Genomic DNA, 17502 nt, shown 5'->3' on the forward strand with positions numbered 1-17502 from the left:
ACAGTCCAAATGGTTCCTTCAATGCATTGAAGATAATTTTCTGACACAGGTGGTGGAGGAACTGATGAGTCAGGGGGTGCTTCTGGACATTATTCTTTCCAACAGGGATGGGCTTGTTAGGGATCTGAAGGCTGGGGGCAGCTTGGGCTGCAGAGACCATGAGATGGTGGGGTTCAGGATGGAACTTTGTGAAAGAAGTAAGGCAAAAAGTAGGATTGCTACCCTGGATTTTCAGAGAGCTAACTTTGACCTCTTCCGGGACCTTCTTGGGGGTATCTCATGGACTGCTAGAAAGCAAGGGTGCTTCTGAGAGCTGGGCAGCCTTTAAACAGCACTTCTTCCAAGCTCAGGATTGGTGCATCCCTAAGAGTAGGAAATTGCGGAAAGGGGGCAGGAGACATACGTGGATGAGCAAGGAGCTCATCAACAAGATCAAAAGGAAGAGGAAGGTCTATGAAATGTGGGAAAAGGGCCTGTCCTCTTGGGATGAGTGTAGGAGTGTTGTCAGGGCCTGCAGGGGTGTGACGAGGAAGGTTAAAGCCCACCTGGACGTGAAGCTTTCAAAAGAGATAAAGGATAATAAGAAGTTTTTAAGAAAGACTAGAGTTAATGTGGGTCCCCTGCTGAATGAGGGTGGTGTCCTGGTAACGGGGGATGCTGAGAAGACGGAGATACTGAAAGCCTTCTTTGCTTCAATCTTTGCTTCAAATACTCCCCCCACAGGACTCCTGGACCCTGGAGGGAGGAGAAAGAGTCTGGAAAGTGGAGATCTCCCCCCTGGTTGATGATGAAAGTGGTTTGGGAGCATCTGAGTGGGCTCGGCATACACAAATCCATGGGTCCTGATGGGATGCATCCACGTGTGCTGAGGGAGCTAGTGGAGGTGATCGCTGAACCGCTCTCTATCATCTTTGAAAGATTCTAGAGAACAGGAGAGGTGCCTGAAGACTGGAGGATAGCCAATGTCACTCTGGTCTTCAAGAAGGGCAAGAAAGAGGATCTGGGAAACTACAGGCCAGTCAGTCTCACCTCTGTCCCTGGAAAGGTGTTGGAACAGCTTGTTCTGGATACCATCTCCAAGCAATTTGGAAGAGAAGAAGGTTATGAGGAGTAGTCAGCACTGATTCACCAAGGGGAAGTCGTGTTCAACCAACCTCTTAGCCTTCTATGATGGCATCACCAGCTGGGTAGATGGGGGGAGAGCAGTGGATGTCATCTACCTTGACTTTAGCAAGGCTTTTGATACTGTCTCCCATGACATCCTGCTAGCAAGCTGAGAAAGTGTAGGATAGATGAGTGGACAGTAAGGTGGGTTGAGAAGTGTCTGACTGGCCGTGCTCAGAGTGGTGATCAATGGCAGAGTCCAGCTGGAGACCTGTGACTAGCCTTGTTCCCCAGGGGTCGGTGCTGGGTCTGGTCTTGTTCAACATCTTCATCGATGACCTTGACAAGGTAATAGTGTCCACCCTCAGCAGGTATGCCGATGACACAAAGCTGGGAGGAGTGGCTGACACACCATAAGGCTGTGCTGCCATTCAGAGAGACCTGGACAGGCTAGAGAGCTGGGCAGGAAGTAACCAAATGAGGTTTAACAAGAGCAAGCGTAGAGTCCTGCACCTGGGAAGGAACAACTGCATGTATCAGTACAGACTGGGGGATGACCTGCTGGAGAGGAGCTCTGAGGAGAAGGATCTGGGGGTCCTGGTGGACGACAGGTTGGCCATGAGCCAGCAGTGTGCCCTGGTGGCCAAGAAGGCCAACAGGATCCTGGCGTGCATAAAAAAGAGCGTGGCCAGCAGGTCAAGGCAGTTGATCCTCCCCCTCTACTCTGACCTGGTCAGGCCTCACCTGGAGTACTGTGTCCAATTCTGGGCTCCCCGGTACAAAAAAGACAGGGATCTCCTGGAAAGAGTCCAGCGGAGGGCAACAAAGATAATACAGGGCCTGGAGCATCTTCCCTATGAAGAAAGACTGAGAGACCTGGGTCTGTTCAGCCTTGAGAAGAGATGATTGAGAGGGGATCTTACTAATGTTTACAAATATCTTAAGTGTGGGAGATTTGGCCAACTGCTTTTCAGTGGTTTGTGGACAAGGGGCAATGGCTAAAAAATGGATCAGAGGAAGTTCTGCACCAATATGCAAAATAACTTCTTCATGGTAGGGGTGACAGAGCGCTTGAACAGGCTGCCCAGGGAGGTTGTGGAGTCTCCTTCTCTGGAGATATTGAAGGCCCGTCTGGAAACCTACCTGTGCAACCTGCTCTAGGGAACCTGCTTTGGCAGGGGGGTTGGACCCGATGATCTCTTGAGGTCCCTTCCAACCCCTACAATTCTGTGATTCTGTGAAATGATGGAAAGTGGTTTGGCCAGCTCTTCCAACAGTTCTCTCAGTACCCTTGGGTGTATCCCATCTGGCCCCATTGACTTGCATACATCTAAGTGCTGTAGCAGGTCACCAACCATTTCCTCATGGATTATGAGGGCCACATTCTGCTCCTCGTCCCCTCCCACCAGCTCAGTGGAAGTGGAAGTGGACTGGATCACAGTCCAGTGATTCTTGACTGCACACTGATATTTTCCTCGTGTTTGCATTTCAACATCCATCTGTAGGAGCAGTGGCAAGCACCTCTACTCAGAAAGGTACCTGAAATCACTATCCATGGGACTGAATGCTGCAGAGGAATTGGAAGTGCCTTCATATCCTTTAAAAAGCACTTCTACATCAATACCAACTTTGAGGAAGTGCTATTGTACCCATCAGACTTAGCCATGCAAAAGTCTAACATTCCATGTGAAAAATAAAAATACATAGCCATGGGAATTGGATTGTGGTAAGATCCTGCATGTTCCTTAACTCAAGGTTCATGCACCCTGAAGAACATATTCACTCACATTTATTCTACTTCTTCCTGATCCAGTGAAGTCAAAGCCTTCTCCTGTAACAGAGAAAGAAAACATAAAATTGTAAAAGCAAAGATGACCCTCATCCTAAATTCAAATCTGCTGGAGTCAGTCAGTAGGTTTGCCAGTAGGATTTTCTGACCTCACATACAATCTGTTCCCATGGACGTACACTTTACAGCACTTCATGAAGCACAAAAGGAGTAAGATCTCTGTTGCAAGTGCCTCACAACACAGCCAAGCAAATGAGCTACAAAGAACAGCAGCTCTGCACCACTGCTGGCCAAAGGACACCTCCCACAGATGACTTTGAAAGTGGGATACGAAGATAAATGGGTGTCTTTGTGTACAGAGAGGTGGACATATACAATACCATAAGGGCAGACTGTATGAAGTGCTGAACTGCTACATTGTCCCCAGAACATGCCAACAACAGACTTTTAGGGGAGAAGTTTAAGATTAGGTCAAGCATGTAGTGAAGTTTCCTGGTGTTTCTCCCAGCCTTCAGCTATTTGCTGAAGTCAGCCTGCACCAGGAATAGTGCCTTATATTCAACAGCTTTCCATGAATGTCTCCTATTGATTTTGAACCTATGTAAATAAAAATCTTGCAGCATAGAAGATGTCTTGCGGGAAGGAAGTCCACAGCTTAAATACATACTGTGTTAAAGAATACCTTTTTAGCTTGTTTTGCAGCTGGCCCATGCCAATTCTATGGAAGTATGGTACTTCTATACTATGCTCAAATCAAGGGAGGCAAAACTCATACCCAGCCTCCCTGGTCACGAATCCACGGACTGAAGTGTTCTTTGAGGTACTTTGATCCAAAGCCCATGACCAGGTTCATAGGATGGTTGTCCACAGCAGTAAGTCTGGTGGCAATTTCCAGTGTGAAGGCAACTTTGGCACATTGTAGTTGGCTTTCTGTCTCATTTGTTGAATCTGCTGAGACATCCTCCAGGAATGTATCAGTGACCCTCTCAAAAAAGGTGTAGGACAGCATGTCTTTAAATTGCTGATACAAAGTCTTGTCCTTTTTGAACTGAAAATAAGAATAAGGATCAATTAAACTGAGCCACTTGTGTTGTAATTTGTTTCCCTATCCCACTGGGAAAGGAGAGGACCTCTAGATAATATATGTATTGTCTAACTGTGGTGTTGAATGGAAGAGATGACACACAACCCCACACCTCACTGCACAGCTGTTCCTTCAGGCTCTGGAGGTGTCACTGTGATTCTTCAAGTTTTTATTTTTATTTATTTATTTGCATTTGAATGAGAGAAGCAGAGAGAGAAAAAAGCAAAAGAAGCGTGACACTGATAAGGAGACTTGCATGTGAGGAGGCAGGAGCAGTGGGAAGATGACACTAAAGTTTATGAGAAGTGCTGGCAGCACCTGCTGTCCTAACCTCCATTTGCTCAATCTTTGTGACACTTCTTAACTTATCTAAGTACCTCTCTGCTGCCAGAGCAGAAAATGTCCTCCATGTGGGATGATACTGATATAGATCAGAAGGGGCAGCTAATGAAGGGCATTTAGAGAACATGTACCTGTATTTTTAATATAGAAAACAACCATTCCTAATAGTGGACTCATGCAGATCTTTTTGTATAGCTTTTGTGTATGGTTCTCAAAAGGCACTCAGATTTATTTCTCTTTCTATACAGCAATTCTTAAAACTGTAGATTTTCCCTTCCTTCACTGAGAACAACTCATATGCCAAATTTAACACAAGTAAAGGAGTTTCATGGAGTTAGTCAGGTGCTCAGTGTCCTATCAAACTTGATGTGAATGAGGCAAGTGACTCTTTGAAATCCACCACCTTTTTGTTGTCTTCCTCCTACACCCCAGTTGAGACCTTTGCTAGTCTTCTGAACTTAAGAAAGGTTTCAGAATGAATGGTTAAGGTTTCAGAAAGCCCTAAATGTGGAAAGAGAAGGTCAGGATAGAAACATTCTCTCCCAACAGAAGTGTATTCTCTGTCTCTCACTCTAGCCTGTGTAGCTCCTGAAAACAGAAGTACTTACCTTTTCTTCTAGTTGATCCCCTGATTTTCTTAACAGTGCAACTATTATTTGTATTGTCTTTTTTTCATCTGTTAAAGAGAAGAGTTGGCATTAATATCACTGCTTTCCAGTAGGATTCAGTCCTTCTGTCAATTAATCATGAAAAGAGCTGCTATTTTGTGGCAAATTAACAAAGAGTTTATGTATCCAGGCTTTATATGCAGAAGCCGTTCTAGTCTGTGTGGAGCAAACAATGGTCTTTTCCCATCTGCATGATATTTTGCTCCAGTTAAGAATTTGGGAAGGAGCATGGCTTTAGCAGCTCTACGTGCTTTGAGGTATGGCTGATAACAAGACAGAACAAATGGGAAGCTAGCAGAAGCCCAAGAAAATGGACTTAAAAATAGAGGGGAAAAAAATCCCCTCATTGTTACCAATTACACCTTCCGCAGCTCATCAGAACAAACTCTGGGTTTGCTGGATTAAAGAAAATGTAAGCATGGCTGGCTACTTCTTGCAACCAGAAATCCCCAGGAAGCTTGCATTAAAAACAAACCTCTGCAGACACCACAGAAGACCATCAGTTCACACTTTTAACAGGTTGCTGATCAATGTTGTCCCCTCTCTGAAGAGTTACTGACTGAGATATCATTGCCCCTATGGCAGGTCTTTGGCCTTAGAGTCCCAGTGTATTATTCTGTCCCTAACTCTTATCACTGCTCTGTCACCTTCTGTCACCTGGCTGCCGTTCTCTTTTTCTTATGTCACACTTCCCTGGATTTTTAATGATGTTCTCTTTAATTGCAGTAGCAGGTAGCAAAAGGAATACCTGAAATGTGGGGAACAGAGCAGGAACAAGCAGAACAAACTTCCCCCTTCAGAGCATCTTACCAGAGAAATCCTGAGTACTTCACCATACCTGGAAAAAACACCCTGGTGTGCAATACCAACCTCATGACCTGCCTACGAGAAGGGAATTCTTCATCCTTACCATTTCCTTCACTCTCATTTCCCTCAGCAGTATCTTTTCCATCTTCTTCCAGAGACTGGGAATGCACCAGCGTCTTGAACATCACATCTGAAGGAGATGACTGAGGTCTGGAAGTAACAAGCTTGGCAAGTTTGTCTGCGATGTGGTCAACATCTGCTTTTTCACCTGATTGGGAAGGAGGGTGGTCTGCAGTGTTGTTGACATTTGCTTTTTCACCTGATTGGGAAGGAGGGTGAGAAATAAAGATGGCAATTAATCTTTCCAGGAAATAATTCAGAGATTTACTTGTTTACATGCTCCTTGAGGTGGAAGTACCCAGAGGATACCAAGAGATATATTTTCCCAAGCTGGGGCTTTGTTGTTGTTGCATGAGATCAGCTGGTAATAATTTAGAGAGGTAAGTAATGCATTACAACGCCTCTTTAGTATTTGAGCAGCAGCTAACTATACATAGGCCATACAGAAGCAAGTGTAAGCATTGCCCTCTAGCACACATCCTTGCAACTCAGATGAACATCCTATAGTAAGAAACAGGAGAGTACTGCTCTATAGGATTGTGAATCTTAGACCTTGATATTAGTGTGGTAATGCCCATTAGTTCATCTATAGCCCCAGATTTGGGAAAGGTACTGTATTTGAATGCTCTTTCCTTGTTCCCACAGGTTGATCCTGAGCTAAGGAGAAGCAGACCACTTCAAAGGCACCTCTAGCACAGAAATTTCTCATGTCCTCAACACTGTTGTGTTTGGACTTGAATACTAGGAGAAGCCATCACCTGGCAGCCAAACTACCTTTATCCACCTTGTTCAGGACCCTCACTGGATGAAGACATCACTTGGTGAGGGGACTCTACAAGGGATCCTGCTAAAGTGAGGAGAGCAGAAAGAGATGTTGCAAGGCCTGCTTCAGCTAGAAAGTGCTCTTTTTCACAACTAGCCTCATGGAGCTTGGGATGCAAAACTTGATCTCAGTGGCAGCTCCTGTGTGATCAGCAGGCAGTGAGACAAGCTCAGCTGAGGCCTGACCACAACACATGCAAAATTCACAGGCAGAGTGTATTGTGAGGGTAGCAGGAGTTAAGGTGACCAATAAAAACTGTATTTCAAGGGTGGTGAATCAACACCCAGGCATTTCCTTCTCTTTGTCCACATGCAGAGCCGCTAAACTTCTAGGAAGGGAATCGGACCCTTTGTGACAGCGTATGGTTATGACTTCAGAAATCTAATAGACAACTGTTTTTAAATAGAAAAGGCTCTCTCTCTAAAGAGTGATCCCCCAGAGCATCACCATTTGCTGCTGAATGGCCTGGCCAAGCTTGCTTCGCAGCTGTCAGCAGTGTAAGTTACAAAAAATAATGTTTTAGGAATCAGTCCAGCAATCTGTCCAAAGGCAGGTAAAGTCTGTGTCTGAAGCCAACCACTGTCTCCAGGGAGGTTAACAGAAAGCATAGTGAGGTGTTACCTTGAGGCCATGCTTCCACCTGCAGGGACAATGGCCATGTATTGGCAGGACCATTAAGCAGTTGACCACAAACTCTTGAGAACTTTTCTTGACAATGTAAAAATGAAATGGAAATAAAAATGGACACAATGGGTGTGATACCTGGATCAAGACCATGGAAAGTTATGGTCATTTCACCCTAGAAAAATGAATTGGGTTGAGGCAGGGACCCTTTTTTGAGAGATGCAGGTGGGTTTGGCAGTAGGGAGAATTACGGGCTTGGTGGGCAGGAGCTGGTCCAGGACAGTTAATCTAATCAAGGATGGGGGATAATCTTTAGGAATATATTTTTATGCAGTGAAATAAGAGAGCAACCGCTGTGACACCAAGGGGTCAGGGAGACGGCAGGATCTCTTCCAACCTAGGTGATTCTGTGATTCTGTGATCAGCTCGGGACAAATTAGACAAACAACCCCCTATTATTTATATTAATAAAATATGACAACCTATCATACACTGCATATGGCTACTTAATGGGGACACTTCACCAACCTCTCTGTCTTTCATGAGAGGTTAAGGTATAAATGATTTCCTAGAGCAGAAAAGGTAAAATATCTTTGTCTACAGTGCAGCACCTTACGTGCAGCTGGCTTTGGAGGCAAGGGTGCAGAGCGTGTAGGTGGATGGGATCCCCGAATGTAGGATGGATTACTGTTACCTAACACCTCTTCTTCCAGCACATGGGAGGGTCAGTTTAGACTTGATGTGGAAAAATCCCTCCACAGTTCTCTTAAAAATGAAGACCTGCTAACTTCCCAACCTAGCCTCAGACCACACGTTATTTTTGAAGCCTGTCTCTTCAGTCAGGATCTGTACTTGAGAGGAATCCTGTGGCACGAGTAGCAGCATGTAAAGGAGCTTTATATAACTGTGGAAGACTGTTTCCATTTAAGATACACAGTGGAATTATGAGAGGCAGTCCAGAGACATGGGCTGCTCTCTGCTTGAGGCTGGTTGCCTCAAACTGCTTGGCACCAGAGTTTCAAGCAGAGGCTAACACTTTGATTTCTTGTGTGGAATATATGTCCCATGATAAAGCCCTATGAAAAGGCATTCAGACAACTTCTCTTCCTTGATTTTAGTGTGAATGTTTTCAGTTTGGCTAGAGTTTCATGTTTTCTTTCTAACCGGGTATAAAAATTAAAAGCCAATGCTCATAAAAACCAACCTATATGATTGTATATTTATCACCATATGATGGAAAACCAAAAAAGTGAGTCACAGCCATGAATATTGTATGCAAGCACTACTGAAGATCTAGCAATCTGACTTCCTAATTGGAAATCAATAGAGCTAGCATAAGATGAGCAAAAAGTAACAGAAGCCTTCTTCCTTTTCCTGTCTTTCCACAGGCCCTGAGTCATTTTAGCTATTTAGAGGAAGATTTAAGGACAAACTGCAAAAGAAAGAACTAAGACATACTTGTCTGATGATGACAACTCCGTACTGAAAGGCTCTCAGTGCATGTACCAAAAGTGTGACTTTCAGGTACAAAAGTTTTTTGGTGTTTTTCCTGCTCTGCTCTGCTGCAGAAGAAGGGTAGACAATATCCTGACAAATGTTTTTGTTTTGTTTTCTTTTTGCTCTGCTGTTTCCTCATGCCACTCTGCAGTTCCAATGTTTGGCTTGAACCATCTTTTCCCCTTTGATGGTGAATCTCTACTTCACTCCTGATTAAGGATGAAAATTTTGGTGCATTTGTCTCATTTTTCAGAATTTTCTTGTATATGCTGGCAGACAACCGCCGCTGTGCATAGGCCATCAGGATTTTGTATTCTATGCTGTCTCGCTCGTTGTCTTCCAGCGGTATTTCTTCCATACTGACATAATTTGGTGAAGACATCTCAGTCCCTGCAAGAACATATTTTTAGTTTTAACTTAGGGAATAGCCTGTTTTTCATAAATACCAACCAATACTTGACCATTTCTACAGAACCTTTCACTGAACACCTTATAAACCTCAGTGATGGTTATTGCAGATATTGCAGCTATTGCAGTACCTGGAAACCAGATAATCAGTGTCTTGTAGAAAGCGAATTTGGTTACTGAGCAACACTGCAGATGGCAATTAAAGCAATAAAAGAATTTGAACAAGATATATGCTACTTTGCTCTTAGCTGCATTTGGTTCATGAGAGAATTTTTTCAATAACTGCTCAACCCAAGTGCTTTTTACGCTTCATTGTTTGGTCTTACTGCAAGAGAATAAGGTAATTTACAATATGAAACACTTGCCCCAAACATTTGAGGCATGTTTCAAAGAAAAGAAGTAGCTCAATTCAGCAAACACATAAAAGCTCTAACAAAAGCTTTTTTTTCTTTTTCTTTTTCTCTCTTTTTTTTTTTTTTTTTTTTTTCTTTTTTTCCTGGAGATAGAGAAGCATACAGGTGGCCTAGTTAGGAAATATGAAAAATATAAAGGAGTATTAAATAACTGGGGTGCAGTTCAGGAAAACAGGAAATATAACAATAATATCTGATTCTCAGGACAGAAAGGAAAATGATTTGTCAAAGCACTGCACAGGAAAAGCCCAGACTATGCTCAGATGATGCCACAAGGCCAGCATCTAACTAAACACAAATTTAGCTTTCAGAGCAAACTTCGACAAATTTGGGCCCTGGGTACTCTAGGTAGGACTAGGAAAGCAAGAAAAAACTAGCACAAAGATTAGGAAAAACTTTGATACATATAATGTTCTCAACTGTTCCTTCACTTTAGGGGACCTGAGTCAATAATCTTGTGTGCAATGAATAGGATGGTGGCACACAACTATTGTAACTTGTACTTGTCCAAATAAACATATCAATCCCACAGCATGCACATACATTTTTCCATCTCCCGGTATCCCTTTGCATTGTAACAGAACAAGCCACCATACATGCTTGGACTGAGAGAAATAAATTTAAGTTAATTTCTTTCTGTCTGGAATATCATTCAGCTATTTGCTTCTTTTAATAAAACGCTCTTGCTGATATACCTCCAACAGGATGCTCAAATGCTAAGCGGAGAGACTCACATTTGGGAGTGAAACAAAAGCATATACACACACAGGCACACACATATATGCATATAGGTGAATCCAAAGGAAAGTCACTGGGAACAGAATGCCTGGCTCCCTATGTATTTTTAATTTCTGCCCATGGGACTGTAGCTCCTAATTCAGCATTTTGTGCCACATAACAGAGCAGCTGTTCTGTAGGAGGCAATTTTCTTAGTGCAGCCTTGTTCTGCAGGCATCTCCAGACACTGCAATGGTAGTGCCACAGTAAGCAGTGACTTTGATCCTTCAGAGATGCTGGGAGGAAAGGCATAGAGGCAGTATGATTGCCAGGCTGCTGTTTAATTGCAGATTACCTGTCTTTTCAGTGCAGAGGTCTTAAGTTACTAAAGGTTTTCCTCAAACTCCAGAAAACAAGTTCTAGGTTTACAATCCTCTTTTTTTTTTTTTTTTTTTTTTTTTTTTTTTTTTTTTTTTTTCGTATGAGGGTGAAATAATCTATATGTGTACATTTGAAGCACCAAGCCTTCATCTGGTGTCAACCATCCTAGTCCCATGAATTATACTCCCATAGGAGTACACAGCAGAGACAAAAAAGGGAGATAAAAATAAAACTCTTCCTTACCAAACATAGGAGCATCAGAGATTAGACCAACTTCAAACCCCTGGCTTACATGTGCTCTTAGTTCAGCACTGTCCTTACCAGGAAAAGGGAAGGGGATGAGGAAGGGAAAATGGAAAAGAGAAATAGCTGAGGAAGAAATCTGGGAGTGTTGCATTACATACCATTGTGGTTCCTGTTACCTTGAACTGCTAAATGTATTAATGCAGCTCATAGTCTGCATTCCATTTTAGAAACTATTTTTTGCTCAAGGGAATGGACTTTTCCAGACACTGTGCAGGAGTATCACTAGCTTCCACGGTCACTTTAGGACAGCCTAGAGCAAAACACTAAAGTAAAGAGAATGGGAATAATGTGACAGGGAGAGGTGGAGAGAACCGGGGAAAAAAACAACCAAACAAACACCACATCTTCTGGTAGAAAAAGGAAAGATGGTTTGTTTCTCTCAGGAAACTGCTATGTTAATTCACTCCACAATTGAGCCAAAGTGTGATCTCCCAGTTGTGCTCAAGTCGAAACATTGACTCACCACCATCTCAAGCCTCCAACTCCCTGTCTCAAAAATGTGGCAATAGCCTCTCTGAAACATTCTTCCTAGCACAAGCTTGGGTCTCAGCTTGCTCAGTTTTCCCCTAGCCATGTGTTGTAATGTTTAGCTGTTCAGTGTGTAAAAATCTATACCTAACTTCACGTGACAAAGCATCTCACTGTTCCCTGACTATGTACCTGGGTGAGGATTTACCCCAAGAATATCCAAAGTACAAGCAGCTATGTTGCCTTTGAAGATCTTTCAGCAGTGGCCCTGTCCTGGCAGGGTCCCATCCTGCACTGAGACATCTTGCTCACAAGGTCATGCCAAGAGTCCCTTCCTGTTTGCTGGACCCACTGTTGGCAGTTGGTGATGGGGGAGACGGTGTCAGTTCTTCCTCTCTTGCAAGTTGCTGCCTCCAGATATTCAAGGGGTCATCAAGAGCTTTAATGAACCTGCAAGGGAAACTGAAAGCCCCATAGGCAAGAATCAGCAAGAGACTCTTACGAGAAACAAACCATGTGGAGAAAAAGAAGCGAAAGCTAGAAATAGAAGGAAAAAAAAAAAAAAAAAAAAAAAAAAAAAAAAAAAAACTGACTGAAACCATGCAAGACAGAAGACAGGCACAGGGCTTCTGCTTCTTCATTGCTCTGCCTAGGAAAGGAGCATCGATGGATATACTACCCTCAGAATGCTGGGGAGGGAAGGTGGAAAGCTCTCCATGACCTATGATTGTTTGATCCCATCTTCCAGAGCAAACCAGAGTAGCTTAAACAGTATTTTAAGCTTCACTGCACTTCTCAGTGTCTCTGCCACACAGGCAACAAGTACAGGGCAGTGTTCTCCAGCCACACTTTTGCTCCTTCATCTGGCTCCTCTATATACTCCCTATCTCACCCTGACTCTTGTGTAGGACTCTGAAAGCAAGGCATTTGCAGATCTCTTCAGCTGGCCAATGAACCCTGGAACAAGCACTTCCATGGCTGCCTCAGAAACAAGGCCATTTGCTTCATTTTGAAGTTCATCCACAAAGAGAGAGAAAATTTTAAAGGTTCATTATTTTTCATTATTGAATACTTAGTCAAACTCAAATTTCTCCTTGAAAAGATCTAGCTTAGGCCTTCAGATCAGACACCAAAGCTACTTAAAACAGTATAGCCTTCCCCATCATGGGTACTCTTTACTGGATCTAAAATAATTTGTATAATATTCATATACACTCATTTTCACTAATATAAAAGCAAAAATGAATACTAATATAAATACTATACAAACTATAAACTAATTACATAAAATAATATAAATTTAATTCCTGAATAGCAAGAGGAATAATTTGCAGTAGCATAAAATAATCAGTACAGCCCTATACACTGGAATATTTCTTACACAGTATGTGTTTAGATCTGCCCTACCCAAACAACACTGAAGATGTCTGTACAGATAAAAATCAAATAAGAGTTCAAAGGCTGGTGTCCTAAACAAGGCTAAGTGCAGTTTGATAGTAGGAGGTGGGGTATTATTACAGCTTCCTGGTACATAACGTCAAATAAGCACTTACACACCAGATGCAGCTGTACAGATAAACCTGCACCTTGCTCTGATGGGAAATCCCTGAGAAATGAAACAAATTATTTTGGTGAAAATGTGACATAGGAGATTCCATACTGGGACTTTTATTGAGCACAGCTGCCTTGGTAAGAAATTTCACCCCTGTGTATCCAGCTAGGCCGCGGGAGCCTAAAAAGAGGACAAGTAGTCACAGTTTATTGGTCATGTATGCCATTATTCACAGAGAGCAAAAAAAGTAGATATCACCAAATGCTGATGAGTGTTTGAAAAGCAGACTGCCAGAAGTGAACCTGTTATTCAATTCATTTTAAAGTGTGAAATCTTAATTGGAGGCTTATGATTCTCCTTAGAATTACTTCTTCATATTATAACCACATTATTTTCCTAATATCCTATCTCATATGGGCCAGAGACAAGACAAGCCTTTTGCAGCAGGAGCATTAACTTTGCATGGACTCTCTCAGAAATAAGACTCTATTAAGAAAGTTTTATAATGCAAGCATTGATCTGGTTTGACAAGTGCTTGGAAGTCCTGCTAAAACCAGAATCTGCATATTATTTCCTAGGAAAAGAAACTTGGAGGATCAGATGATGGAGGGTAGCAGTACAATCTCATTCTGTCTACTTAAAAACTCTGGTCTAAATTATTTTTCTTCTGGAGCTTGCAGGCCTCAGAGGAAGCAGTAGTATCCCCTCCTTCTTCATTTTCCTCCATACTTTTTATTTCTATTGCCAAATATTACATCCATATGAAATTCCCCAGCATATTGAAAGTGAACTGCCAACTCCCAACTCTCCTAAGGGTACGTTAAACTATAACCCACCATCCATCTCAAGACTTATCTGCCAGAATCAAAAAAAAATAATAATAATAATAAAAAAAGGGCAAAAACATACACAGACATCTGTGAGGAGTACAACTAGCAAAACCTGGTTCACTCTCTGGATTCTCTGAGAACCCATCACACCTAAATGTGCACCCCATGAGGCCACACAAATACCCCCAAAACTTGTAGCACTGTAACACCACCTGGGCTGTCTGCAATGACATTTATCTAAAAGCTTGAGAAATCCATTATATGAGGCTTAGCTGGCAGGATACAAAGAAGTAACCCTAAAGAAAAGAGATATTAGCAATGTGATTGTTCAGTCTTTCTTAGGAAGGCATGTGAAAACAAGACTCTGAGGCTCATGTCTGCATACATGGGGAAAAAAAAGAGGGGGGGGGGAGGAAAGGACGGGGAAGTATATTGTGAAGGTTCAAAAGTAGGTGAAATAACTTTTGATTTTGAACGTGTCCAGCTATAGGCCTGTATTTGACAAAACTGTGCAAAACTGTGGCATCTTGGCTATGCTATTTCTTGACTTTACTTGTATTATTGTTAATTGTTAATAGCAGGCAGCAAGTATAGATGCAAATCATAGAATTATAGAATAATTAAGGTTGAAAAAGACCTCAAAGATCATCTGGTCCAATCATCACCCTAATACCAATATCAACCACTAAACCATGTCCCTAAACACCATGTCCAACCTTTGCTTGAACACCCCCAGGGATGGTGGCTCCACCACCTCCCTGGGCAACCCATTCCAATTCCTGACTGCTCTTTCTGAGAAGAAATGTCTCCTCATTTCCAACCTGAACCTTCCCTGGTGCAAATTGAGGGATTCTCTCTAGTCCTATCACTAGTTACCTATGAGAAGAGGCCGACCCCCAGCTCCTCACACCTTCCTTTCAGGTAGCTGTAGAGAGCAATAAGGTCTCCCCTGAGCCTCCTCTTCTCCAGACTAAACAACCCCAGTTCCCTCAGCTGCTCACAGGACTTGTGTTCCAGGCCCTTCACCAGCTTCGTAGCTCTTCTCTGGATATGCTCCAGGGCCTCAATGTCCTTCTTGTAGTGAGGGGCCTAAAATTAAATAGAGTGGATAACTGTACGTGTCCTCTTGGCACGTGGTCACCCATGGTCAAACCTGGGGCCGCCCAACTCATATTTCCTAAGCCCCTGCTCTTCTTCTGACCCTTCTACCGTGTGTCCTGTCCTCTCTCAGATGCCCACACAGCATGGCATCTGCAGGAAAGCTCTCCCATTGTTTCTTTTGTGGGAAGGTTCCTCTCACTGCATCACGGAGATTTTCCTCCAAAAGGCTAAGGGATCTCACACAAGCCAAAGTCAAACAATGTCAGTGCTGAACCTGATATTTAACTCAGTTCTCTGTCATGTGTCCTTTCACCAGCACCAGTAGACCTCAGAGAAGCACAGGCAGCTGAAGGTGGTTCTTCAGGAAGAGGACGTAGCACCTGCTCTGAAAGGCTAAACAGATGAAGCAGAATGGAGAAGTGAAAGAGTCTCCCCCCGACCTCCCCAAATTATTGTTAGTCTAAGCTATTCACATCTGATCTGCTGCTTCTCTCCCAGCCAGCAAAGACAGAAGTGCAGTTGCTGCCTGAGACGCCGATTATGAATAAACCATGTTATATCTGAGGCAATGCTGGAGAAAGACCTTACTAATAAAAACCACCACCATTTACCTCAGTGACTCATCCCAGGTGCGGGTCCTTCCCTTCAGCTCTGCTCTCACATATAGAGGGGCAGACTGGGGAACTTGGCACTGGAGGCTTCCATGCAAGAGGAAGCAACGGCCAAGACTTCTCGAACAGCAATTCAGGCTAGATCCTTTTCTCTTTGTGGATGACCTGAAATTACTGACAGTTCTTGCAGAGAAAAGCAGAACTATCGTGGGTCTCTGTAGTTCACTCGTATGTGAGCAGCAAACTCCACTGAAACAGTATGTCATGTGTATTGACTCACTAATTCTCATAAAACCCTTATTAGATTGGTATTGTCTGTCCAGGAGAGGCTGTGCTGTTTTAAACTGTACAGAGGCTGTGGAAAGTTGGTTTTACACAGGAGACCACAGGAAAGGATCTCTCCTCATGGTACTGCAACACAGTCACCTCTAGGATGGAAAGCAATGACTTGCAAACTGCAGGATTATCTGCTCCTTATTAAATCTTAACTGAACAGGACACCACAGAATTAGTAAACATAGTGTTATACTAGCATGACACAATAAACATCCGTAATGACAACAGATTTTTCATGAGCACTGCTGTGCAATAGACACAATGCATGCTGTATAGAAAGGTCTATGCTGATCTATGTCTTTCAAAAGAGAAGTTATCTGCTGCTCTGTGGCTGTCCAGAGGTATTTCCCTCCTTCAAGGATGAAAGGCTGCCCACCACTCAGCCTCCAGAAGAGAAATGATGCACTACCTGGCTACACAAATTCACTGGGGTAGTCCTGAATTTTAAATTCAGCTGTCCACAGCTAAATGTAGTGTGGTTGGCAAAACAAAACAAAACAAAACAAAACAAAAAACCACCTTGCTGTCATTGACTAGGTCTGTCAAACTTTCTTTTCAAAAGCACACCATCAACAGCAGCAAGGCTTGTATGGCAGCTCCAAAAGTCCTAGTGCAGTACCTCCTTCCCTTACTTTTTGACATCACAGCTAAACCTGAAAGAACATTGTTCTGAATTAGCCATGATTAATCTATATACAAATAAGAGCCTTGTGCTGGATTATGGACAATCAAGCGTTACAGAAGAGAAACTAAGTTCAGAGAAGAAAAAGGTGTTTATTACCTTCCAGGTCTATTGCACCAGCAACACTGTGTGCCTGATGATCTAACTTCTCTCTCCTTTTCTTCCAGTGGTTACTCTTTTTTTTCATTATAATCAGCCTTGTAAGCACAGCAGTTCCCTTTAGGGGAAATAAGTAAATAAAATAAAAAATAAAGAACTTACTCTATTGACTATTTTAAGCCTTTCATCAAAACATATATACATAAGCTTTCCCTAAGAATGGCACTGCACTTTCATTAAAAATGTGCTGGTACACTTCCTTATGTGAACAGAGTTCAAACATGTCACCTTACTTATAGGAGGCAGGAAGGGTGGGGCCTGCCCCCTGCACTTGCGAGAGGTGCTGAGCAGCATGCCAGGCAAGGGACAAAGTCTATAGCTGCTTTGGGCTTCTGGGCAAATACTATCATTTCTTTCTTTCTTTCTCTCTTTCTCTCTTTCTTTCTTTCTTTCTTTCTTTCTTTCTTTCTTTCTTTCTTTCTTTCTTTCTTTCTTTCTTTCTTTCTTTCTTTCTTTCTTTCTTTCTTTCTTTCTCTTTCTCTCTCTCTATCTCTCTTTCTCTCTTTCTCTTTCTCTCTTTCTCTTTCTTTCTTTCTTTCTTTCTTTCTTTCTTTCTTTCTTTCTTTCTTTCTTTCTTTCTTTCTTTCTTTCTTTCTTTCTTTCTTTCTTTCTTTCTTTCTTTCTTTCTTTCTTTCTTTCTTTCTTTCTTTCTTTCTTTCTTTCTTTCTTTCTTTCTTTCT

The 17502-nt window shown here is 42.6% G+C and overlaps 1 protein-coding gene across 1 annotated transcript in view; it reads right to left on the minus strand.

The window, feature by feature from the left end:
• Nucleotides 1-2820: 2820 nt before the first annotated feature.
• BCL2L14 (BCL2 like 14) overlaps nucleotides 2821-17502 on the minus strand; it is a 15701-nt gene continuing 1019 nt past the window's right edge. The window contains exons 2-7 of the mRNA XM_035315357.1: nucleotides 16763-16880; nucleotides 8820-9248; nucleotides 5898-6113; nucleotides 4928-4995; nucleotides 3669-3941; nucleotides 2821-2935 (exon numbers count right to left, since the gene is read on the minus strand). Coding sequence (XP_035171248.1) covers nucleotides 2894-2935; nucleotides 3669-3941; nucleotides 4928-4995; nucleotides 5898-6113; nucleotides 8820-9248; nucleotides 16763-16850 — 1116 coding nt within the window. The 5' untranslated portion in view covers nucleotides 16851-16880 and the 3' untranslated portion in view covers nucleotides 2821-2893. The remainder of the gene's footprint in view (nucleotides 2936-3668; nucleotides 3942-4927; nucleotides 4996-5897; nucleotides 6114-8819; nucleotides 9249-16762; nucleotides 16881-17502) is intronic.

The sequence above is a fragment of the Oxyura jamaicensis genome, chromosome 1 (genome assembly GCF_011077185.1).
Source record: "Oxyura jamaicensis isolate SHBP4307 breed ruddy duck chromosome 1, BPBGC_Ojam_1.0, whole genome shotgun sequence".
NCBI classification, from domain to species: domain Eukaryota; kingdom Metazoa; phylum Chordata; class Aves; order Anseriformes; family Anatidae; genus Oxyura; species Oxyura jamaicensis.